The sequence below is a fragment of the Tenrec ecaudatus genome, chromosome 6, assembly GCF_050624435.1.
Source record: "Tenrec ecaudatus isolate mTenEca1 chromosome 6, mTenEca1.hap1, whole genome shotgun sequence".
NCBI classification, from domain to species: Eukaryota; Metazoa; Chordata; class Mammalia; order Afrosoricida; family Tenrecidae; genus Tenrec; species Tenrec ecaudatus.
The window spans coordinates 21,071,279-21,095,498 of record NC_134535.1 but is presented as its reverse complement, the minus strand read 5'-3'; the positions used below and the strand labels follow the sequence as shown (position 1 = coordinate 21,095,498).

The 24,220-nt window shown below is 41.0% G+C and overlaps 1 protein-coding gene across 2 annotated transcripts in view; it reads left to right on the top strand.

Moving 5' to 3' along the window:
- Nucleotides 1–5,546: 5,546 nt before the first annotated feature.
- WASHC4 (WASH complex subunit 4) overlaps nt 5,547–24,220 on the top strand; it is a 60,014-nt gene continuing 41,340 nt past the window's right edge. For both annotated transcript variants that reach the window (XM_075551051.1, XM_075551050.1), the window contains exons 1-12: nt 5,547–5,681; nt 11,848–11,987; nt 14,519–14,572; nt 14,723–14,788; nt 15,253–15,298; nt 16,053–16,120; nt 19,044–19,126; nt 20,913–20,955; nt 21,411–21,514; nt 22,126–22,246; nt 23,403–23,526; nt 23,632–23,759. In XM_075551051.1, coding sequence (XP_075407166.1) covers nt 5,621–5,681; nt 11,848–11,987; nt 14,519–14,572; nt 14,723–14,788; nt 15,253–15,298; nt 16,053–16,120; nt 19,044–19,126; nt 20,913–20,955; nt 21,411–21,514; nt 22,126–22,246; nt 23,403–23,526; nt 23,632–23,759 — 1,038 coding nt within the window. In that variant the 5' untranslated portion in view covers nt 5,547–5,620. The remainder of the gene's footprint in view (nt 5,682–11,847; nt 11,988–14,518; nt 14,573–14,722; nt 14,789–15,252; nt 15,299–16,052; nt 16,121–19,043; nt 19,127–20,912; nt 20,956–21,410; nt 21,515–22,125; nt 22,247–23,402; nt 23,527–23,631; nt 23,760–24,220) is intronic.

Genomic DNA, 24,220 nt, shown 5'->3' with positions numbered 1-24,220 from the left:
AAGAAGATCATTTATAATAAAACACTCATAGAGAACCCATATAACAGAGTAGAATTGCCCTTGTTGGTTTCTCAGACTTAAAGAAATTATTTTATTTTACTTTTTATTCATTTTATTGGGGGCTTGTATAACTCTTATCACAATCAATAAATGCATCCTTTGTGTCAAGCACACTTGTACATGTGTTGCCATCATCATTCTCAAAACATTTGCTTTCTACTTGAGCCCTTGGTATCAGCTCATTTTCCCCTTCCCTCCCTGCAACCCCCTCCCTCATGAACCCTTGATAATTTATAAATTATTATTATTTTGTCATATCTTATACTGTCTGACATCTCGCATCACCCACTTTTTTGTTGTCCATCCCCCAGGGAGGAAGTTTTATGTAGATCCTTGTAATCGTTTCCCTCTTTCCACCCCACTCTCCCTCCACCCTCCCGGTATCACCACTCTCAGCACTGGTCCTGAAGGGATCATCTGCCCTGGATTCCCTGTGTTTCCAATTCCTATCTGTACCAGTGTACATGCTCTGGTCTAGCCAGGTTTGTAAGTTAGAATTGGGATCATGATAGTGGTGAGGGAGGGCAGGAAGCATTTAGGAACTAGAGGAAACTTGTATGTTGCATCGTTGCCACACTGCACCCTGGCTGGCTCGTCTCCTCCCGCGACCCTTCTAGTAAGAGACTTTAAATTTTTATGGGAGCAGACAACCTCATCTTTCTCCTATGGAGCATCTGGTGGGCTGGAACCACCGACCTTCAGGTTAGCACCTCATTGTGTACGTCACTACTTCATTGGAGAAAGGATGAGTGTAAGATAAGTTTTTATTGTGCACAGGATCGAACTGAGTTGGAATCAACTCAACAATAGCACAGAATAGGGAAGAACTTGACAGGGAAAATGATATACTTTCTTCAAACGCATTAAGGAAAAAAACCTCAATAAGTGGTCAGGGTTAGAAAGAGTCAAAACCAAAATTGATTGAATATAATCCCAATCAAAATTCTAACAGGATTTCTCAGGGAACTAGACATGCAGATTCTAAACTTAGTTGGAAAGCCAATAGCCCCCAAATAAAGATATTCTTGAGGAAGTACCACATACAGGAGCTTGGCCTCCCGGATATCAACATTCATAAAACTATTAAAATGGAGTGGAAAAATTGTTTCATTCTCCAGAAGTATTCTCTTCCATATGTGTACGACTCAACAGGCGATAGTGCACTGAATCCTGGGGTTGCTGTGAAGAGCAATAGATCTAAAAGACTTAAAGTACTTGCTGTTTGGGTGATCTTTGACTCACAGCGACTCCATGTGACCAAGAAGAACTGTCCTCTGGAGTCTTCCGGCTGTGATCTTGATGGAAGCAGGTTGCCAGGTCTTTCTTCCACCAACCATTGGGTTAGCAGCTGAGTCCTTAACCAGTGGCCCACCGCGGCACATGGCACATCCAGAATAAGTGTTAGCTGCTATTGGCTGTACTACGATTCCTGAGCCCCAGCTTGCTTGCTGTTTTTGAATGATTCTGGATTCCTTCTGATAGCTCACTGGTTAGAAGTCCATGTTGGGGCCAGACCTGACTTCAGGTAAGGTGGAGGAATCTTTGGGTTGAGTGGCTCTGTGTCCCCGCTACAAAGTGGGGTTCTGCTAGAGGGGAAAGGAACAATGCGTCTTGTGGGGCTCTGTCTCTGAGATAAAAGCTAATGTTTGAACTGCATTTTGACAAAATTACAGTTTCTCAGGCAGGCAAGACCTGGAAGGGTCTATCTAAGGGTCTGCCAAATAAATTCACTGTGGTTGGAAGCGGTAGGACTGGTTTGAGAAGTTGCACATGTGTTGGGGTCTCAGGAAAGCAAAGTTGAGGAGTGGGAGAGGTAGAAACTTTAAAGTCACCCTAAAAGAATGTAAAATAGCAGAAGCCACGTGTTCCATGCAAGGAGGCTTAAAGTCCTGGCCAAGGGCAAAAGATATGTTCTGGAGGATTTAAAGTGAGACGTGGCCCAATGAGATATTTTGAAAAGCTTCATGCAGAAAGCAGTTGGAGCAATAGAGGGGAATGATTTTTCATAAGCCCATGGTAACTGTCCAGGGAAGAGATTATCGTGTAAATGCACACATGTTGCATATCAGGAATCTTTTTGACTGGCACACAGGACTATGGCAAATTACAGGTGCGCCATCTTTAGTGAGTCACAACCTTAGATTTTGTTGTAAAAAGAATCCTTTAAATATTTATTAAAAACAAGTTCACCAAAACATTTATCCTATAGACTATGGCATGGGATAAACTGGTATGTAAATTATAATATAATTACAGGTGTCAGCGTCTGTGGGTTAATGGCAAGGAATTATAGCCATTCTTAAGTTCTTAACAGACTTGTTACACAAGCCTGTTCATATAAAATGCTTCCCCTACTGTTTCCAAGTGTGCTTTCCAGAAAGTGCTGTTGTGAGTGAAGGGAAGTAGAAAGAGGGATTTTTTAATCCTCAGAATGATTTTTTTTTTGCCTTCTGCAAACTAGCCCTAAAAACGTAGGCCACCATTATAACAAAGAACTCTTAGCTAGCACTTTCTAGTTTATAATGAAAGTGTTTTAAAAATCATTTCATCGGGAGCTCTTACAGCTCTTATCACAACCCATACATCCAACCATTGTGTCAAGCACATTTGTACATATATTGCCATCATCATTTTTAAAACATTTTCTTTCTATTTGAGCCCTTGATATCAGCTCCTCATTTCCCTTCTTCTCCACCCTCCCAAATATTCCTTTTCTAAACCTAAATTGCTTCCATGTTTGAAAGTGCTTTTATATTTAATATTCTCAATGAAACTTGTAATTTTTGGTTGTGAAATTTGATAAAAAGATATTTACATTAAAAACAGGAAATACCTAAGATAAAACTTTTAAAATGTTACATGGATTCATAATAGCTAATACTGGTATAGCATGTGCTCAGCATTGTTTTATGCATCCTCTGTGTATAAACCAATTTTTTTTCTAGTGTTAGTCTCATTTCACAAAGGAGAAAACTTGGCTTAAACAGTCAGGATGCAGTGTAACACCGATGAAACATACAGCTTTCCTTGAGTTCTTTAATGCTTCCTCCCCCCCACTATCATGACCCTAATTCTACCTTACAAATTGGCTAGACCAGAGCATGTACATGGGTACAGATAAGAGCTGGAAACACAGGGACTCCAGGACAGATAAACTCCTTGGGACCAGGTGGATGGACAACAGACAAGGGGGTAAAGGGAGACGTCTGACAGTACAAGACATGAAATAATAATAATAATTTATAAATTATCAAGGGTTCATGACGGAGGGAGGGGGAGAAAGGGGAGAAAATGAGGAGCTGATACCAAGGGCTCAAATAGAAAGAAAATGCTTCGAAGGCGATGATGGCAATGTATGTACATATGTGCTTGAGACAATGAATGAATGTATGGATTGTGCTAAGAGTTGTATGAGCCCCCAATAAAATGATTTTAAAAACAAACAAGCAAACAAAAAACTTGGCCTAAAATCGCAGAGCCGGGATTTGAACCTGGGCAGTTTGTCTCTAGAATTTTAATTATTATATGACACGGTCTCTTGATACCAATCTATTCACATCTAACTTGGTGCCTGGCACATGGTGTGCACTTCATAAATATCTGGTCCACTGCAGATCTAAGAGCCTAATGGGAATGCTCTTCAAGAGATATTTTGACTGGCATTGATTTAGTTTTTTGGGGTACTTTTTAACATTACATAAGTAAAAATATATTCTTAATGATTAGTGATTTATGTTTGTTAATGGTTAACAAACCCAAAAGTAGACAACATTTAAAACCCCCAGTTTATAATCCCTAACTCACACTCTCCCCCCTCCCCTCCAGGTGACCATTGTCCCGTTTACCATGAAGGGAGTTCTGCTTCTAGGTGTTTACATTGTTATTGCTAGTTGCTGTTGAATTAGCCTAGGCTCACAGTGGGTCTGTGCATGAGAGGCTGTGTATAACAGAAGGACACATTGCCCAATCTTGCACCATCATCATGACTGCTGAGTATGTTATTTTTTGCGGCCCTTGTGCCAACCTGCCTCATTGAGAGTTCCCCACTCAGCGACACTGGCTCGTCCATTTACCACTCTCCACGCCCTTCTCCAGTTACAGAGTCTCATGATGACATGTCCAAGTAAGCAAGTTAAAATATGGAGCGGTGATCTGGGATCCATAGGCTTTTCCTTGGCTAAATTTGGAAAGTACATCACAGTGTTTTCTTCTTTGTCTTCATCTTCACTGCAACTTTTCCACCATGGGGGACTGCCTTGATTAATATCTGAAGTCATAGTTACACAAACGGATATACAAACTTTATATACACAAGCAAATGCACATGACTATCGAGCTTAAAAATAAAATGGAAGCACCTTGCTCTGCTGTCTCCTGTCAGTTTCTCATGCAGCTGCAAATCTGCTTTATTTCTTAACAATGATCAGGTATTTCAGTATGTATGTACTATACTGCATATAAGTAATTACTCCCTACACATGGACTTTAGATCCTTTCCCACTTGGATCAGTTTCCTAGTAGGTGCTATTGAAAACCATGCTGTGTCGCGGGGAGATGAGCCAGTCAGGGTGCAGTGTAGCACTGATGAAACATACAACTTTCCTCTAGTTCTTAAATGCTTCCTCCTCCCCACTATCATGACTCCAATTCTACCGTACAAATCTGGCTAGACCAGAGCATGTACATGGGTACAGATAAGAACTGGAAACACAGGGAATCCAGGACAGATATAGCTCTCAGGGCCAATAATGAGAGTAGCGATACCAGGAGGGTAAAGGGAAGGTGGGGTAGAAAGGGGGAACAGATTACAAGCATCTACACATACCCCCTTCCCTGGGAGATGGACAACAGAAAAGTGGGTGAAGGGAGACGTCGGACAGTGTAAGATATTACATAATCATAATAATAGTTTATAAATTATCAAAGGGTTCATTGGGGAGAGGGTAAAAATGAGGAGCTGATACCAAGGGCTCAGTAGAAAGCAAATGTTTTCAGGATGATGATGGCAACAAATGTACAAATGTGCTTGACACAGTGGATGGATGGATGGATTATGCTACGAGTTGTACGAGCCCCAATAAAATGATTTTTAAAAAGATTTACAGCCTGGGAAACCCACGGGGCCGTTATCATCCATCCTAGAGTCGGAATGGACAGGTTGACTGTCAGCTTTTGGACAGCATCGACCATGAGGTCCATTGAAGACCTTTTCCCATCGGTGTGGCCATTTTTTAGGCTAGCGATTAAAGATCGCCTCAGGCCAGCAACGCAAACCTGGAGGTGCGCAGGGAGCAGGACCAGAGAAGTGGACGGCGACGAGGCCCAAGAACAGATCGCCGCCGGCACCAGCACCGCCGCCGTAGTGACCGCGCCGCGCCGCCGCGGAGGACTCGCTTTCCCGGCGGCCCCTGCGTCCCTCCCGAGCGGCCATCCCGATTGGTTCTGGAGATAGTGGGCGGGGCCTGTGCCGGAAGTCACGTGCCGGGACCGCGGTCCGGCTGAGAGGCCGCTGTCGCCGCCCGGGCTGGCTGGGGCTGCGTCTGTGGGAGGCGCCGGGGTGATGGCGGTGGAAACTCTGTCCCCAGACTGGGACTTCGACCGCGTGGATGACGGCTCGCAGAGTAAGGGAGCGGCGGGGCCAGGGCCGCGGGTGGACGCCCCTCGGGGCCGCCTCAGCGCCTGCGTGCGGGCTCTGCGTCGCGGCCGCCGATCCGCCCTCCGACTCGGGACACTCGCTACCGCTCGGGCTGTGGGAGGGACGCGCCATCCAGCGTCACTTTCGGGGGTGGGGTCCCCGCGATGGTGGTCTCGACTGGCCCGCGCCGGGCGCGGCGTTGGGCGTGCGTGGTGGCGGTGGTCCTGGGGACCCCGAGGTCCCCGGGGTGACGGCGCCCACTCTGCAGCTCCGGGACGAGGGTGCGGCGCGGCCGGGGGTCCTGGCCGCTCTGAGGTGCAGGGCTTGTCCCAGTGCCTGGTTTTTGCCAGACTTTGGGCGCGTTCGGTTCTTGAGGAGGCTGAGGATGTCTTGAGTTCCTGTTTCGGTTTCCTGTTGTTGCAACACCGCCACCCCACCCCCTTTTCCCCCCGGCCTCACCCCCAACTTTTGGAAGTTGGAGTGTTTTTCCTTCCACATTTGTATAATCGACGAAGGTAATGCGGGAAGGAACTCTTTACGCGGCGAGAAAATCGACACGTGAACGTCAAATTCCCTTCCTGCGTTTTATTTACGCTGAGTGGCGTTTTCCAGAGTCTAATTTCTCCTGCAGCTGGAAGGCTTTCCACAGTGTCAGCGGATTTGCATGAAATGACATTGTCTGTTTCCACGGGCAAGCCCAGGCGCCACAACAAAACTTACGAATCCAACTACATTAATGATTTTAAGGAAACCAAGATGAATACAAATTGACATTCTGCTTCTTGGGTGATACAATCCGGAGAGGAGAATCGGAACAGAGCAGGGCATACTGCTTGTGAACTTTCTTTGAATGCATAGTTTCCCTGCTCTCTTTGTTTTTAAAATCCCAGTTGAGTTTTGCTAGGTTTTACAAAGGAAAATCAGTGTTGACTAATGAAAATGTTGAGTCTGTTCCCACCCACAGTGACCCTATGGTACAGCAGAATGAAACACTTTCAGGGCCTGGGCGTTCTCACAATTGTTAAGTTTGAGCCTGTTGTTGCAGCCACTGTGTCCGTCCATCTCCTCAAGGGCCTTCCTCTCTTCCTGCTGGCACTGTACTGTACCCAGCATGATGGCCTCTCCACAGACTGGCCTCTCCTGACAACATGCCCAACGTAGATGAGATGAAGTCTCGCCTCCAAGGAGCGTTCTGGTGTACCTCTTCCAAGACAGATTTGTTTGTTCTTTTGGCAGTTCCTGGTACTTCAAGCGTTTTTCTCTGGCATAATTCTTCAGTTTTCCTTATTATATGTGATATGGTATACTTCACTTAACTTCCTTATTCTATAACTAAAATGTAGTTAGGTTTTATTAGTCTCTCAAAGAAGGGTGAGCTACTTCCAGGATTGTTTGTAGATTTTCACAAAGCATTCACAGACATTCGCTTGTTGGCATCGTTAAAAAACAAAAACAACCAACCAGCTAAGCAATGTTGGTGGTAACAACAGCTCTGTGTGTGTGTGTGTGTGTGGAGGATTGTGTATTTACTGTTAAAAAGTGAACTGTGCCTTGTCATGTGTTAAGTTTTCTGGGCAAAGGTCGTCCCTCCTTTGTGGAATCTTGAAAAAATTAGAATGAGTGCATGCTACTGAATTTTACAATAGTTCAACTTAGAATGATTTCATTCATTTCTCGCTATGCTGCATATGCACACTAGGCAAGGCTCTCAGGTGCAGTACTTGCAGCAATGGACTGCTAACCTAAAGGTCAGTGGTTTGAATCTAGTAGCCACTCCTAGACAAAAAGCTCTTGCAGTCTGCCTCAGTAAAAACTGCTGTTAGGTGGCATCAAGTTGGCTCCGACGCTAGTGACTCTTACGTGCAGCAGCACGAAACATTGCCCAGTCCTGTGCCATCCTCACAGTCGTTCTTATGTTTGAGCACACTGTTGTAGCCACTAAGTCAATCCATCTGGTCGAAGGCCCTCCACTTTACCAAGCATAATGCCCTCCAAAGACTGGGCTCTTGTGTAAGACGAAGTGTTGTCATCCTTGCTTCTAAAGAGCACTCTGGCTATACTTCTTCCAAGACTGTTCTGGCAGTCCATGAGACCTTCTGTATTCTTCAATGCCACTATAATATTCAAATGCAGGAATTCATGTGTAGTTTTTCTTACTTAATGTCCGACTTTCACATGCAAGCAAAGCAATGAAAAATGCCATGGTTTGGGTCAGGTGCACCCTAATCCTCAAAGTAACCCTACAGAACAGATTAGACTCTCAGGACCAAGAATGAGGGAAGGGGATGGTGGGGGTAGGAAGGGGCAACAGATCACAATGATGTACATGTAACCCCCTTCCCAGGGGGGTGGACAACAGGAAAGTGGATGAAGGGAGTAGTGGTTGGTATAAGACATGAAAAAAATTTTAAATAAATTATCAAGGGTTCATGAGGGAGGGAGAATTGAGGAGCTGATATCAAAGACACAAGTAGAAAGAAAATGTTTTGAAAGTGATGATGGCAAGAAATGTACAAATGTGCTTGACACGATGGAAGGATGGATTGTGATAAGAGCTGTAAGAGCCCCCAATAAAATGATTAATAAACAAAAAACAGCAGAACTGGCTCACAGCATTTCCAAGGCTGTAGTCTTTTTTAAAAAAAAATGGTTTAATTGACATATAAGTCACATATCATAGAACTTAATAGTTCAGTCATATTAAGAAGAGTTGTGCAATCACCACTACAATCAATTTCAGAGCATTTTCTTCTTTTTCATAGTTGTTAGTTCCTCATTTACTCCCAGTCTCCTCTGCCATGCCCTTAGGTAATTATTAATCCAGTTACTATCTCTGTAGCTTTACCTAGCCTGGATTTCACAGACAGAAAATCATACAAGACAAAACCAAACCAACAACACTGACAAAATAAAACAGAAAACCCTTAATAGAAAAGAAGGTAGAAAATATTAAAAACTGAAGCAATTTTAAAATGAGTCCAAAGATCAAATAATAAGGTGTTATGTTTTACCCTAACTATATCATCTATTGTCAACTACAGTGCTTTCTTTCTCATGGGCCGTGGCTATCCCTGGACTGATCTGATGGTTTCACCAGAGGCTTCCTCTACGTGGGGACCCAGCAGATGGATTTTGGCCTTCCACTGTTACCCATAGCCTTTTCCTGTAAACCTTTAACCTCTGTTACCATTCCCCCTTCAGATTTGGGTTTTACTATTTATAATTCTTGGATCACACTGACTGGTGTGCATCTTCCATGTGGACTTAGTTGACATCCAAAGCTGTAGTTATAGGGAACACTTTTAAAAAAATCAGTGGGTAAATCTGCTGTCCAGCTCACTTTAAAGTTGGCCTTCAAAGCTATAGGCCTGGAAACCCTGTGGAGCAGCTCTTCTCTGTCATTCAAGACAGAGATTTTGCTTTTTGGTTTATGTAGTATGCTCGATTTGGGGGATGCAAAGATAAAACAAGGAGTGCTCCAGAGAAGCATATAAAGTGGGTTTTTGGAATTTTATTCTTAGAGAATCACCAAGAAGTCCTTATGCCACATAAGCTTATTTTTAACCTGTTATACAACTTTTCCTTACCTTCTAGGAAGGGTCTTTACAATGTCACTGTAGGTTTGTTTATCTGCTACTTTGTGAATCTTCACAGATGAAATGAGTAATATTTTTCTAGCCTTTTAAAAAATTAATCATTTTATTGGGGGCTCTTACAAATCTTATGACAATCCATCATTTAATTTTATTAAGCACACTTGTACAGATGTTGATGGCAACATTTCCTAAACATTTTCTTTCTGTGTGAGCCCTCCATGTCAGTTGAACCTTGTTTCTGAGGACAGATTTGCTCAAGTGCAGCTCTGGACTGGTCAGGGCTTAGGTGAATGATAATATTTGGGATACTGAGAATCTTTTGTAGTTCTTAAATTTAAGCTGCAGGAAGAAATTACTTCTCATCTTTTCTCTTTATTTGGTTTTCATTAAATTTTGGAGTATGGAACACATCTAGAGTAATTGTCTCCCCAAATTGCCTAGATTAATACTATAATGAGTTAGAAAAATAAGCTAAATTGATTCAGCGGAGATCCAGAATAGGGACCCTGGTGATGTAGTGGGGTGTAGTGTTAGGCTGCTGACCCTGAGGCAGAACCCCCTGGGGCAATTCTCCTCTGCCCTGTAGGGCGCTCTGAGTCAGAATCCACTTGATGGTGGTGAGTTGAGAGAGGAGATTCAGAACAATTGCTGTTGGAGTGAAAGCTTGGTCTCTAATGTTATGAGCCAGCACAGAACATTTGTTATGCGTTTCAGCTGCTTTACATTGCTAATGTCAGGAGAGAGAAAAAAGTCCTTTTTCTCCAAGACTAGATTCAACAGAGTATTCATATCAACAAAAGAAATGAGTTGGATATGAATTTGCTGACTTTGGGAATAAGTAATGAATTCTCACTTATTAGGGGAAAGATTTAATTTCCCAGATTTGATGAACAGGTGCGCCTTTTATGGTCCAGCGACTTCCAGTGATCTCATGTAATTCTTAAAAAAAATAGGCACAAAAATCTCTATTTGACTAGTGGCATTTTCAACTAGCTTTTCTAACTGGGTTACACACTGATAGCTTGGTTGTCAAACAGCAAAGTGCGAACAAAATCTGCTCAGTGTTTGTAACTTTGCTGCACAGTCAAACCGAAAATCCAACTTGAAAAAAACGTATATGGACGGAGACTGAGTCATGCCTGGAGTCTTCCCATGGACACAAAGGATGACACTTCAGTCTCAGTGCCGCTCTTAGGATAACATACAGTGCTTGCGCTAGCGAGTTAGAACACTCGTGATTGTGCTTTATTTCAGTAAAATATCATAACCAGGGCTCCAAAGAAGGTTAGTAATATCAGCAGTAAAGCTAAGAGGAAAACTGAGAACCACAATAGCGCGAGTGAAAGAAATCACTACAAAATTTGAATAATGTTCACTTCAATAAGACAGGTCTAAATTCTCCATTAAAGGAGAGTATGTAGGTATGGTTTGGAAGTTGACTGTGCATAAAATTAAGAATTCTACTAAAAGTTGTGCTTGTGTGACAACACAGGTTGTTGCAGCCCTTCAGGCCATGAACATTTCTTTTTGCAAAAGGGAGTTTTGTGACCAACATGGAATCAGGACATTGAATTGTTTAAGGCATTTATTCGGATCGTTTAATGTCCCTACATGGGATAAAACGGTTAGAGTTATTTATTTATGGATAATACATTAGAGTATTAATATTATATTTCTGAGACCACTCGCCGACCTACTTAGCCCTGTGTAATGCTAAAAATTCAGCAGCTTACCCAGTGGACTACCCTTAGGATAGATGAGATGTTGTCACGGGCTGTTGAATATGCACTTCACCTGTATTTCCCTGTTCTGTCCTTCCTGATGACCTGTTTGGTTTGTACCCTTTCCTTCTGGAAAAGTCTCCTACCCCAGCAAGCGAGAGATGGCTTTAACCAGGCCTGGTTCACACCGTTCAGAACTGCATGCAAACCCAGCAGAAAAGGCAGGGGCAGCCTCCAGCTGACTTTGGAACAAAAGTACTTTGATTAGGAACAGAAAGTCTCCAGAAAGATGCCACCAGACCAATGTTTAGAAGCAAGGGGTCTGATAAGCCATTTCCTGCCCAAAATCATAATCCTGCCTCAAGGCATTTTCATGACCACTCCTCCGTCAATCTGATACATATACATAATTCCCTCAATTTAACATTCTGGTGTACACATATACAAGTGCAAATCCCCTTTTCATCAGGAGCTTGCCTGGGGACTGTAGTCCCAGCTTGCTGTTCCCCACTCATTATCATTCAGTCTGGTTTTTAGGCGACACCTAATGACACCTGGGCTGCTAACAGAGCTTGCTTGCACCCGCGCTCTCGCTCTCTCTGTCTCTCTCATTTTATATATATATATATTCACATCTACTGTTTTAAAAACTAGGTAACCTATTTGGAGGTGATTGGAATCTGAATTACTGTGTTTCACATTTTATTTTCAAGAAATCCGGACGTTGTAAAGTAATACAGTGTAGCAGTGTTTACTGCCTGCTCTGCTGTGGTTTTGAGATCATTATAAATCATGTCTTGTACTGATCATATCCTGTCTAAAAATTTAATTTTAGAAATTCATGCGGAAGTCCAGCTGAAGAATTATGGGAAGTTTCTGGAGGAATATACCTCTCACCTGAGAAGAATTGAGGATGCTCTGGATGACTCAATTGGAGATGTTTGGGATTTCAATCTTGATCCCATAGCATTAAAGGTTTTCTGGTTTTTTTTACCCATGGTTATTTTTTCAGGACAGTACCATTATAACCCGAGTATAAGTTGATCCGAACACCAGCTGAGACACCAAATTTAACACAGAAACTGCATTAAAAATGTGCTGAAAAAACTTGGTTTCTACACAAGTATATATGGTATATCTTAAAAATATTTTAAAAAAATGGAAACTATACCTTTATGATTTAGAATTTAGAGAACTAGAAAGGCTCTTTCATGCTCTTTAGGGGATCTTAATGTGAGAGTTAAGGAACCTTAGTGGCTCAGTGGATTGGGTATTAGGCTCCCAACTACAAGCTGGTGGCCACTTCAAACCCCCCAGCTGGTTTGTGGGAGAAAGCTGAGACTGTTGGTACTCTAAAGGCTGACAGTTTCAGACATCTTACACAGGGCCACTGTGAGTCCGAATGGACTCAGTGCGGTGGGTAATGTGAGTGACTTATTTATTTTTAATGTATTAAGTCATTCTTGCTTTGTTCCATTTTGAGGTACTTCAATTTTTGAACCTGTAGCCTATTATCACTTAATAATAACCAGCACTTAATTATGTACCAGATACTGTCTCAAGTTGCATGTTAACCCATCTTGCTGACCGGCTATTTCAAGTGAAACTCACCCATGCTGCTGGCTCCTATAAAGACCCATATTGCTTTCAGTCTCACAAACTATCTAAGAGAATGTAACTCCTGACCAGTTAGCAGTGTTCAGGCATGAAAACACCAATATTCTTATGATTGCTCCGGAAGTATTAACTTTCAAGCTTTATTGAAATACATTTCACATACCATACAATTCCATGTATAATTCCAGGAAAAGATCCTTTTCTCTTCCTAGGTTTGTAGCCAAAGGTGCTTGGAGATCTTCAAACAACCCATTGTGCTTGCTTGTCTTAAGGAGCCCCTGCTGCCCATTGTAACTTAGAAGTTAGCCACATGCATGTGGCCTTATTAGCATAACAAAGTCGCATTTCCAAATAGGCATATTCCTGTCTGTAGTGGTTAGCATTCCAGTACATTTTGGAATATGTATGCAGGGACACAATTCAATTCATAACACTCCTGTACAAGGTATTTTACTTAGCATAAGGAGAAAATCACAAACTGATACAAAATCTCTAAACATAACCCACTGAGTAACGGGATATGTCAATTATTTATATATAAATACTTACTTGATAATATATCATCACTGCCCAAAGAGACTTCTACCACTATACTTCCTAAAGAGATGGCTTGAAGATGATGCTCAGACAGTGGGAATTGGGCTACATGCCATGTTTGAAATGTGCTGAAGCCTTAGAGATGTACAAGAAGGAAAAAATGGCGCCTCGTTCACTCTTTGGTGTTTTATCTTGACCCGTTTTGCTATAACGTATATTTAAACTTATATTTGCCAGGCAAATTCTGAAATGATGAGAGGTCTTTTCCTCGGTCATACTGGATGGAACGGACTAACATTAGGCTGACCCTGTGTTTTCTCCACCTTATGGCTCATGAGGCAATCTCAGTCTTTGCACGTGGCCTCCTTCCCATCCCTGATAGCTGTTTGCCTATTTCACATAAGTAGGATCATACAATATTTGTCCTTGTGTGACTGCCTTATTTCATTCAGCATAGAATACACGAAAACTTTTAAGTTTCATTTCAGATTTTCTTTAAAGCCTACCTACTTAAATTATAGTTCCTCTCTGAAATTTTAAGTTTAGCTGTTTTATAATTTGTGAAGTCATCAAATGATTTTAAACTCAAATGAGGTAACTACTTTTTTCCCCTTCACTACAAAACCTAAACTGAAATGTACAAAACCAATATTAACATAGACGATAACATCGCTGGATGAATAATTGAGTTGCATTTGATTCACAGCGTGCGATCCTGTAGGACAGAGGAGAACTGCACTTGTGGGTTTCCAAGACGGGAACTCGTTATGGAGCAGAGCCTCATCTCTCTCCTGCAGAGCGACTGGCGGGTCAGACTGCATAGCCCGTTAAAGCACCAGGACTCCTTGGATGAATAATAATATTTAATATTATAGTCTTTGGCAGGCATGTCTGAACATATCCCATTACCCATTGCTACTCAAATTCCTTTGCTTTGACTTGTTTCGGTTGAAATAAAAACAAAGCCTTACTCCCTGTTGTGTTCTGGTTTTAAGCCTGTTAAAAGTGGTATTTTTACTTATACCAAGCTACTATTCATATAACAAAAATTAGAATGCACTTTCTCAAACAGTGTTAGAAATAAAAACAGTTTTTAGTAAAGAGAAGAAAAATAGGTCTTTGCACCATGAGTCTTATCAGGTTGGGGCCATTTCTCCTTGAGCGTGCCCACTTGATTTGTTGTGCTGGCAAGTGGGGTTGTCTTGAACCAAATAGCGGGTGTGGTGTGTGGTGCTGGGACTCAGCGCAGGGTCTAGCACCCGTTTAGGAAGAGAGGTAGCTACAATTAGTGAATATATAATTCCACGGATTTTTCAAGTTAACACGAATGCACTTCTCCTTTGTTTCTGTAGCTTCTACCCTATGAACAGTCTTCTCTTTTGGAACTCATAAAGACCGAAAACAAGGTACAGATGTCTGAACTTCAAGATGAATTTTTAAAATCATTTTACTGGAGGCTCTTATAGCCACAATGTATTTTTGTAAGTGATTTTTCAAAAAAAAAATTCCTGTTATAATATACTTTTTTCTCTTATGTTTTTAATGACTGGAACCAGGTCTTAAACAAAGTCATCACTGTTTATGCTGCACTTTGTTGTGAAATCAAGAAATTAAAGTATGAGGTAATTCTTTGTACTTTGCCTTTAGACTTTAAAAACAGATACATTAAAATCAAAGATGTGCTTATGTAGTCCCTAGATGGGATATTTATTGGTTATTGGGTGAGCTATTTATTTAAAGCAATAGTAATAATAACTTGCACTCATGGAGTATTTGCTTTGTGTCAATACCTCTCTCCCCCATGAACTATTGGGAGGCTATGAGGCAGAATGGCCGGCTGTGTAAGACATCGTAAAGAATAGAGGCACTAGGAAAAGCTTTCTGAGCATCAGCAATGTCTTTGATATGCTCAAAAATAAATTGAATTTATTTGTATTATCGATTTTTAAAATGTAAGTGAATTTGTATGTAAATGATACTGTCATCTCTTTATTAATTACAGAACACTGAAAGAGCCTAGTGACTTAAGCACAAATTAGCAACATTAAAAGTATCTTGTTCTTTTTTTGTTTGTTTGTTAAATCAGGCTGAAATGAAATTTTATAATGGCCTGCTGTTTTATGGAGAAGGAGGTAAGTTTTGAACTTTCAGATTTGTAATGTGGTGATGCCATTTTGAAACTGAAATGAACAGAACTTCAGACAAGTGTAGACTACATGGATAGGTGTTGTCTTCTTATTTGGTGATTTTGAGTCAGTTCCGCCTAGCAGAATGAAACACTTCTTGGACTAACACCATGCTCACAATTGTTGTGTTTGAGCCGTTGTTGCAGCCACTGTGTCAGTGGATCTCCCGAGGGTTCTCCTCTTTTCCCTGACTCTCTACCAAGCTCGATGTCCTTTTCCAGGGGCTGGTTTCTTCCTGATAACAGAGCTAAAGTATGTGAGATGAAGTCTCGCTGATCCTGGCGTCTAAGGAGCATTCTTACTGTACTGCTTCAAAGACAGATTTGTTTTCTCCTCTAGCAATTGTGGTAGTGTAAGAAAATAAACCTCCACGATATCTTTTTTTTTTTTTCGTTTATTCAGTAAACAGGTGAGAAAAACATTGAATCATGATGAAGCAGTGGCAAATTTGCTGAAGTGTTTTGCAATATTTTTTAAAGTAACAAAGTTCTTTGGCTAGAGGAGAATTTCCATTGAACTCATTAAATAGTAGAATGCGTTTCCTTCTGAGTGTGAGACTGATGGCTGTCTCATTTTCCTTTCAGTGTTAAAATACTGTTTTATGGTACTATATAAACAGTGCTTTTTCTTTCTTTCTTTCTTATGGAGTGAGCCATGTAATTTGAGACACTGAAGTAGGATTCTTCATGTTTCTTTACAGCTACAGACTCCAGCATGGTGGAAGGTGAATGCCAAATTCAAATGGGGAGATTTGTTTCCTTTTTACAGGTAACAGATTTTTACATCATATTGAGTGGTTTTTTTTGTTGTTGCTGAAAGTTTTCAGTTAATTTACTCTTAATAGAAAACTTTAAAGAGCATTGGGTTATGCTTTAGGAAATAAGTAACTCCTGAAAGATTTCCCTATCATTTTATAGGAAACAGATGTCAAAGTAAGTTTCTTTGTGGCCATCTTGTCATGAGGCGTCTGCCGGAGCACTGGTGAGGTGGCTAAAGCAGCAGTGCGCGCTGCCTCTCACCACACATTCCCATTTCGTTGTGCTCTGTGTCCCTGCAAACGTCTTTGTGACATTTGGGTTTCATTTTGTCAAAAAATGAAACAACTTAGATCTCTCCCTCCCCATTACAAAAGCAATGTGTGTCCATTGGAGATAAGGGAAAAAATACTCACAGTCCTACCTCTCTCAGAGGCACTGTGCTTGAGCAGAGCATCCTTTGGATTTACAGAGTGAAATGATAGCACACGGAACACACTCTCACCCACCTTGTGCAGTTTTATTTTAAAAAGCAGTATGTGATTATATGCATGTCGTGCTTAATAAAATGAGCACCCAGCAACTTACCACCTGACGTAGCAAGTGGATCATGAGCGCTGGCACGTGCACCTGCTCTTCTCTACCACAGCCCCTGCTCTTTCCCAGAGAGCCTTAGTTCTTATAACCCGAGATAAATGGCATTTGGTCTCGTCATGACTTAACTGTTAGCATTAATGTTTCAGTATCATAATTATTTACAAATTTATCTCTCCCTTACTAATGAAGATAGTCATTGTCTCATATATTGAAAATCATAAATTTGTATCTTACCTAGTGTGTCTGTTCCTTGGCTCTTTATCTGTGAGTTGCATATCTCTTTTCTCCAGTTTGTCAATTTCTTGGCTTTTTGGTAGTTTGCTATTTACCATTGTAAAAGTCAGCTATTGTTAGAGTTCACAGTGTATTCCGTGAACCGTGTAGTTGAGTGCTGAAATGCATATTGCTTCAGAACCTTGGTTTCCAGTTCCAGTACTTACGATGAGCCCTTCGCATGTTAAGTGAGATCTCACCGTGAGCCACAGGATCACATATTTTCCTTGTATTTCATATTAGTAGGATGTTTTATATAAGTAGAGAAGAATTCAGTTTGCTAAAGAGAAGAACGGCCTTAGAAAATTTTAAAATAGGAACTGTTACTCTTATTTAGAGAAAAGTCTTATCCTTTTATATCCTAATGAGAGGTAGCGTTAAACATTGATATCACCGCAATAGGAATGTATTCTTAATAGGAACATAGGTAAAGAAATCTAGTCAGACTTAATCCACTTTCCTGAGGAAATAGCATCCTTCTCATGAAAGCCCTGCGAGTTCCTTAGACTCCTGAGTTGGAAAGTACTTCAGGTGCTAACCTGCCGTGCACCGACTGTGAAAGGAGGGTCTCCCTTTCCTGCTCTTCCTAGCAGCAACCCATCGCCTCCGTCAGAATGCGGGGAGTGCGTTTCCTGCTAACCGACTTTCTGCTCAAAATCCTCTAACTCTCCGTGTAATAGATGGCAAATTGCCAAGGACACCTTTTGTTTTTAGTGTGGTCAGAACCAAAGTGGGAAGCTGGTCCATCGTGCAAGTGTATTTGGGCTGATGTTTATGTCTGAATCACACCTAATGGATGGAGTGCCTTGGTGATGTAAATTGCTAAGTAAGAACCCATCCAGAGGCATCTTGGAAGCGAGGTCTGGAATTCAACCTCCAGATAATTCAGCCACTGAAACCTTCTTCTGTAGCACAGTTCTCGGCCGGCACTCAGGGCCTGGCCAGCTGAGTTGATGACCGCTGCTTTCATTGCTTCACTTCTCTTCCATAATCGATACTTTTGAATGGCAATAGGTCTGTGGCTGTAGAGACAAAATACTTTGGAAGAGACTACATAAATGTCTGAAGTTAAGTCCTCTCTATGGACTGGAGTTGAGCTCAAGTGATTCAGAGGAAGAAACGAGAATTTCATAGAAACTTAAAGGAAGAAATACAAGTACTTTAGAAGTCTAATAGGAAATATGAAACTAGGGCTGGTTGAGCTACACCTGAAACTATCTGTTTTTATTTTTAGGAATGTTAACATTCTTTGTTCTTGCGGATGATATAAAATTCCTGATGTAAACATTCAGCAGATATTTTTTGGAGTCTAATGTATGCTAGGAACTGTTTCTGTTCCTGGGACTATAGCAGTACATAAAACCAGAACAGAAAGAAACCCCTGCCCTCAGCACCCTTCACCTGAGACCCACTAAAGGCCTTACCCAGTTTAAATACGTCAGATACAGAGTCTGTGCTTCCGGAGACCTCTGAGCCACATTTTCAGAACATCCGTAGCATGGCAGAGAGGAGTTAAGTATTGTTTGATGACGAACATAATTGATATTTTACCTAGTCTGTGCCAAGCTTGCGTATTGATAATAGCTTAGAAATGTGGTTATTAAAAACATTTGAATTTATTTCAGGGGACGTCTGGGAAATCCCTTCTCATGATCATACTTTTTAAACTAGTGGCTTTTTAGCTCCTTCATTCACTCACGTTCATTCATTCATTCATTGAGTCGGGTGGATGCCTTACTCAGAAGCTGTTGTGTGTTAGCCACCAACCGAGGCAATGGGTATTCAGATAGGGAATGACGCAGCCCCTAGTGGCCATGAAGAAAGATGTGAAATTGAAAATATGAATGAAATCATACTCAAGGGACAAAGAGGTAGAATTTACTGGGGTACAGGAGGTGAGTCAGACATACTGATTGCTGGAGGTACATTTGAGGTTGTCTGGATGCTGATTCACCGGAGATTTTACTGGAAAATTATTTTATTTAGCGTTGTTACTATAAAATTTAAATAGAAATGGTAACATTTAAAAAGCAACTTTATAACATATACTCACCTTGTCATTTCAGGAACTGTCTTGTTTTGTTACGAGGTGCTATGAAGTGGTGATGAATGTAGTCCATCAGTTGGCTGCCCTCTATATCAGTAACAAGTAATGAATTTTAGACATATTTTTACTTGTGTGATAGAGATGCAGGAACTGTTTTTCTGAAAGTAGACAATTTCCCCCAGTAGATTTTCATTTGCTTGTTTACTCACTCACTGATTCACCATCCATCCTTCCTTCCTTCCTTTGTGCACTTCCCAGTATTCTTTAAACACTCATCATTTTTCAAACATCACCTGATGGTATACGGGCCATAGGTCAATGAGACATGGTCCCTATTCCATTGAATCAACCCATTATATGTCTAAAGCTAAATGTTCACAGACTAACCTTTTTTTTTAAAAAGGAATTTGACAATATAGAGAAGGCTAATGTGGAATTTGTACATGTATCACATTTTCTTTATTTCCTTATATCCGTATTCTTTTTCTCCTTGAAATAACTGATTCCCTGGCGTAGTGAGTCACATGGGACTTTTCCTCAAGTATAGAATCTTAGGGAGCAGGACTAGTGAATTTATATTAAATTTTTTTTCTCACTAATCTTAATGATGATTTGAGTTTGGGGACTGAGTTTGGTGGCACAGTGGTTACATGTTGGGCTGCTAATTGGAAGGTCTGCAGTTCAAAACCACCAACTGCTCTGAGGGAGAAGATGTGGCTAAGAGTCACAGCCTCAGGAACCCACAGGGGCAGTTCTTCCTTGTCTTATCCAGTTGCTGGGAACCTGGTTCAACTTGATGGAAGTGAGTCGGATCCTGCTTCCAGTATGACCCAGTTCTCATCATCCCTCCTTGTTAGGATCTCCAAATAACAGCTTACATTTGATTGACTCTCCATACTTAGCATGTTCCATGTTCACTATTTGAAAAGTCCTTACAATAATTTAGTTATATGCGTAGGAACTCACAGCAGAAGAGATACCTGTGCGCCAGATAAGTTACTGTCAAGATTCCGATTCAGTCTGGTACTGTTCTGGTCACTGATCCATTCTTAACTATGACATGCTGCATCTTAACTTGCCTTATGACCTGGAAAATGGTGTTTATTGTTTCTCATTTCCATGGTTTTCCCTCAAGTTAGGTATTTATGTTCTGCCCTTTGACCAAAGTTCCCCTCCTGGCAGAAGAACATGAGCACATGGTCCCCCTCCTCAGTACACGGTGTGTGAACTATAAGAAGACTCCCTCCAATACAAAGATGATGTTTATTTGATTTTGTGTTGAATCTTTTAGAAAAATGCTTTTTTTTTCCCTCGAGAACGATTTGTATGTTTTGAGATACACTATCTTCCTTTATCTAATGTTGAGCAAAATCTCTAGAAAGTAAAATGGAATTCCCCGGTCCTTTTTGACTTTGGTATCCTTCCAGTAGTATGCATTTTTTTTTAGCAAGAACCAGGATGCAGAAATCATTACAAACTAGGAGGGAACTCCTTGCATTTGGGTGGCATCATAAAGATTCTAGCTGGTAGTTGAGAAATTCTGATACTTCAGGAAGATAGGCGTAATTACTTTTGTTATTTCTCTACTTCCTGCTCAAGAGAGATCCTTTAGATTTAAATGATTATTGGCCACTTACTGTTATCTTATTACAGATGAGGGTATAAACAAAAATATTCCAGACTTAATTTGTGCAAGATAATACTCTTCTGAGGGAAGTATAATATGGCTGTAATTTCTTAGATCTCTTAAAATTTAGTGGCTAAGTCCTTAATACAAATAAACAAATACTAACCTTTTGGGAGCTTCTGCTACTGTGTGAATTATTTAAGATAATGTAAACTGACCCAAAGAGGACAGTTTTTAAACTTTGGTGTTTTTTTATTGCAGGATTTCACCCAAAATCATAGAGACAACTGGAGTTCATTTTCAGGTAAAAGTAATGTAACTTGACCCGTGAAACAGTTTTTAGGTAGTATCTTACTTAGGAGTTTGTGTGTGTCACTTGTTGGTAACTGTGTTTGGGGAGTGCAGCAATTCTATCAAAGCTTATCGAGGTGTTGTCCTTGGGGCTATTGGTGAGGTGAATACTGGCCCAGGACAAGCCGGAGTTTTTGCCATTAGTGACCTGAAGCAGCTTCCCCAACTGGTCTCTTTGGACAGTGGAGCCGGTTTGCAAGGTCCAAAAGAGATATTGGGCAAAGTATTTTTCTCTGTTTAAGACTAACAGTCCTGTCTGAGGAGCAACCCTGTTACTTAATCAAAGGATTCATCTGCTGCTCTTGGTAATTTCATTAGTTAGCTGAAATTCATTTCATTTCAAAAAGGCATATAAGGCTTACTGTCTAACGAGTACTTAAACGATAATCATCCAAGGTTTTTTGACAGACTATGTATGAGCACTTGGGAGAGTTGCTGACTGTGTTGCTCACCCTGGATGAGATTATTGATAATCATATCACATTGAAAGACCACTGGACTATGTACAAAAGGTGAGTCAGTCACATTTTACAAAAGGTTCTATGTCATGTATGTCAGTAGTGAAAAAGTAAACAGATAGGAATCATGAAACTCCTTTAAATGATCTAGCGGTCTGATTTCAGAGGGCTCTTGTGTCAAATGTTTGTATGAGGACAATGATCAGTCTTTAATTTCCAGCGCGTGTGTTGCGCCAGCCCAGCATGATGTTCGGAGCGGATGAGCGCTCCAGCCGGCGGCACCCTTATATATAACAGAAGGAGTGGTCGCCCGGTCCGGTGCCATTGCTAGCAGGGCCCAGGCTAACTTTTCCCTGGGTTCTAGCCATCTAAGCTTAGTTTTGTTGTATGATGTACTTCAAATCTGCTTAGATGAAGGTGTTTAATTCAAGTTGTAAGTATTTTCTGGTCTCCACTGAGTACGAGGCATCTGAACTTAAGAGAATAGAAGAGAGCCTGATAAGGAAATTAAGAATATCAAGATCGCATCTGGTCAGATTTTTGAATGTGTAGAGTCAAACATGAATTGTAAATACAAACTTTTGGTTACTAGGGAAATTGAAAAAATATATTAATGTAAGAGTTCAACAGGCCAATTTAAGATCTTTCTTCTGTTCTCATACAAGATTACTGAAATCCGTGCATCATAATCCTTCCAAGTTCGGGATTCAAGAAGAAAAATTAAAACCATTTGAAAAGTTCTTACTGAAGCTGGAAGGGCAATTACTTGATGGAATGATATTCCAGGTAACGAGAGCTTATCAGACCATAGCAAGCAGGCTTCTTCTTGTACTTGACCCAGCTCAGAATTACAGTGGGACACTATCATAGGGTATTATTAAATATATTTTGCTTTTGAAAGTTCTTTGGTTTAAAACCCTGCTAGTGCACAACAATGTGGTTATATCAATGTCTAATAGCAAACAAAAATAATAGTGTGCTCCTGGTATTTAGTTGTTTCTTTTTCTCCCCCTCTCAATTAAAACTGTGGAGGGATCTCCAAAGCGATTTAAGTAGTAAGATTTTCTGTCGTGTGGTTAGTGTCTTTATTTCAATTTGCCAGGTACTTTTTAAGGTGATTTAATTCTCCATGTGCTCAGGAGATGAAGTTGAGTTTGCATGGTCCAGTATGGTAGCCTGGAACTACATGGGACAATGTAAATGACAGTTAGTTACATAAAATTAAGACATGGCTTCTTGGTTATACAATTCAGCTGTTTATTCAAGAGCTTGATAGCTGTCAGTTGTTCCCAGAGGACTCTTGGATTGCACAGCATAGCGGGTACGCCAGCATTGTTGCAGAGAGTCCTGCTGGACAGAGCTGCTTGGGGCAGTTCCTAGCAGCAGTGACATGTATTCTACTTTGAATCTGCTTCAAGGCGTCCTTTTGTCCATGTTTTACATGATTGCAACTTTAAAGGCAGCCCTGACTCTTACTAGCATTTAAGTAAGCCCGTTAGACTCAGAAGGTCAAATATTTTTGTTGTTGATTCACTTTCCTGGAAGCTCTTTCTCCCCATCCTGTAATAAAGTATAGGAGACGTAGTTGTGAGCACACACACACACACACACACACACACAAATAAACCCCACTCTGAAATGCTGCTGCAAGTGAAATGAAAGCCTGTCTTCATGCTTCGTTGGGCGTGTCTGACGAGCCTAGCTGTGCACCTCTTCGCCTAGTGTCACGGAGCTTTCGGTTGTCGCTGCTTCCGCTACGCAACTGCACATGCGCTCTCCCATCAAAGGGGCTGTGTCCTAGAGGAGAGGGAGGAAACCCTCTTCAGTGTCAGCTGTAGGAAATTAAAAAGGGAACTACCGCCTAGGTGGATCAGGCGCAGTGTTGAAACCTGTTCAGTAGTTTATTCAGAATGGAAATTTCTCTTTAATGTTTCCTGCTTAGGCTTGTATAGAACAGCAGTTTGATTCCCTAAATGGAGGCGTATTCGTGTCCAAAAATAGCACTTTCGCTGAAGAGTTTGCACATAGCATTCGCTCAATTTTTGCCAACGTAGAAGCCAAACTTGGTAATGTACACTGCATTTCCCCCAGTTTTTATTAAAGTTGCCATGTTTTGACCGTGGGATTTACGTCTCTGCTCTGCTTCTCTTGCTCATATTGTGGTGCGATAGGAGAGCCTTCTGAAATCGACCAAAGGGACAAGTATGTTGGCATCTGTGGGCTCTTCGTGCTGCACTTTCAGATTTTTCGAACCGTGGATAAAAAGTTTTATAAGTCGTTACTGGACATTTGTAAGAAGGTAAGAGCTTAGAACTTTATTTTTTCAATGTGCTTAGGTCATTTAAAATGGGGTAAAAATGTATATTTTAAAATATATTTCCATTTTATATTATCTCACTCAAAATCTACTGCCATCTAGTTGATTCTGCCTGATAGTGATCCTATAGGTCAGAGTAGAACTGCCCCTATGGGTTTCTGAGGCTGTAAGTGTTTACAGGAGGAGAAAGCCTGGTGGGTTTGAAACCCCGACTTTGTGGTTAGCCACCCAATACATAACCCACTATGCTACCAGGCCTCATAAATATATGTGTACATACATGTATTTACTTGTAAGGTAACACGTTAGTAATACTTACCTTTAACATGAAAGCATTCCAGAGATAAGGAACACAGCAAACGAGAACACCTCATCACTCTACTTCCTCTAAGTATTGATTGGTCTGTATCTAAAATTTTTCTTTTCATGTATGTTCACTTTCT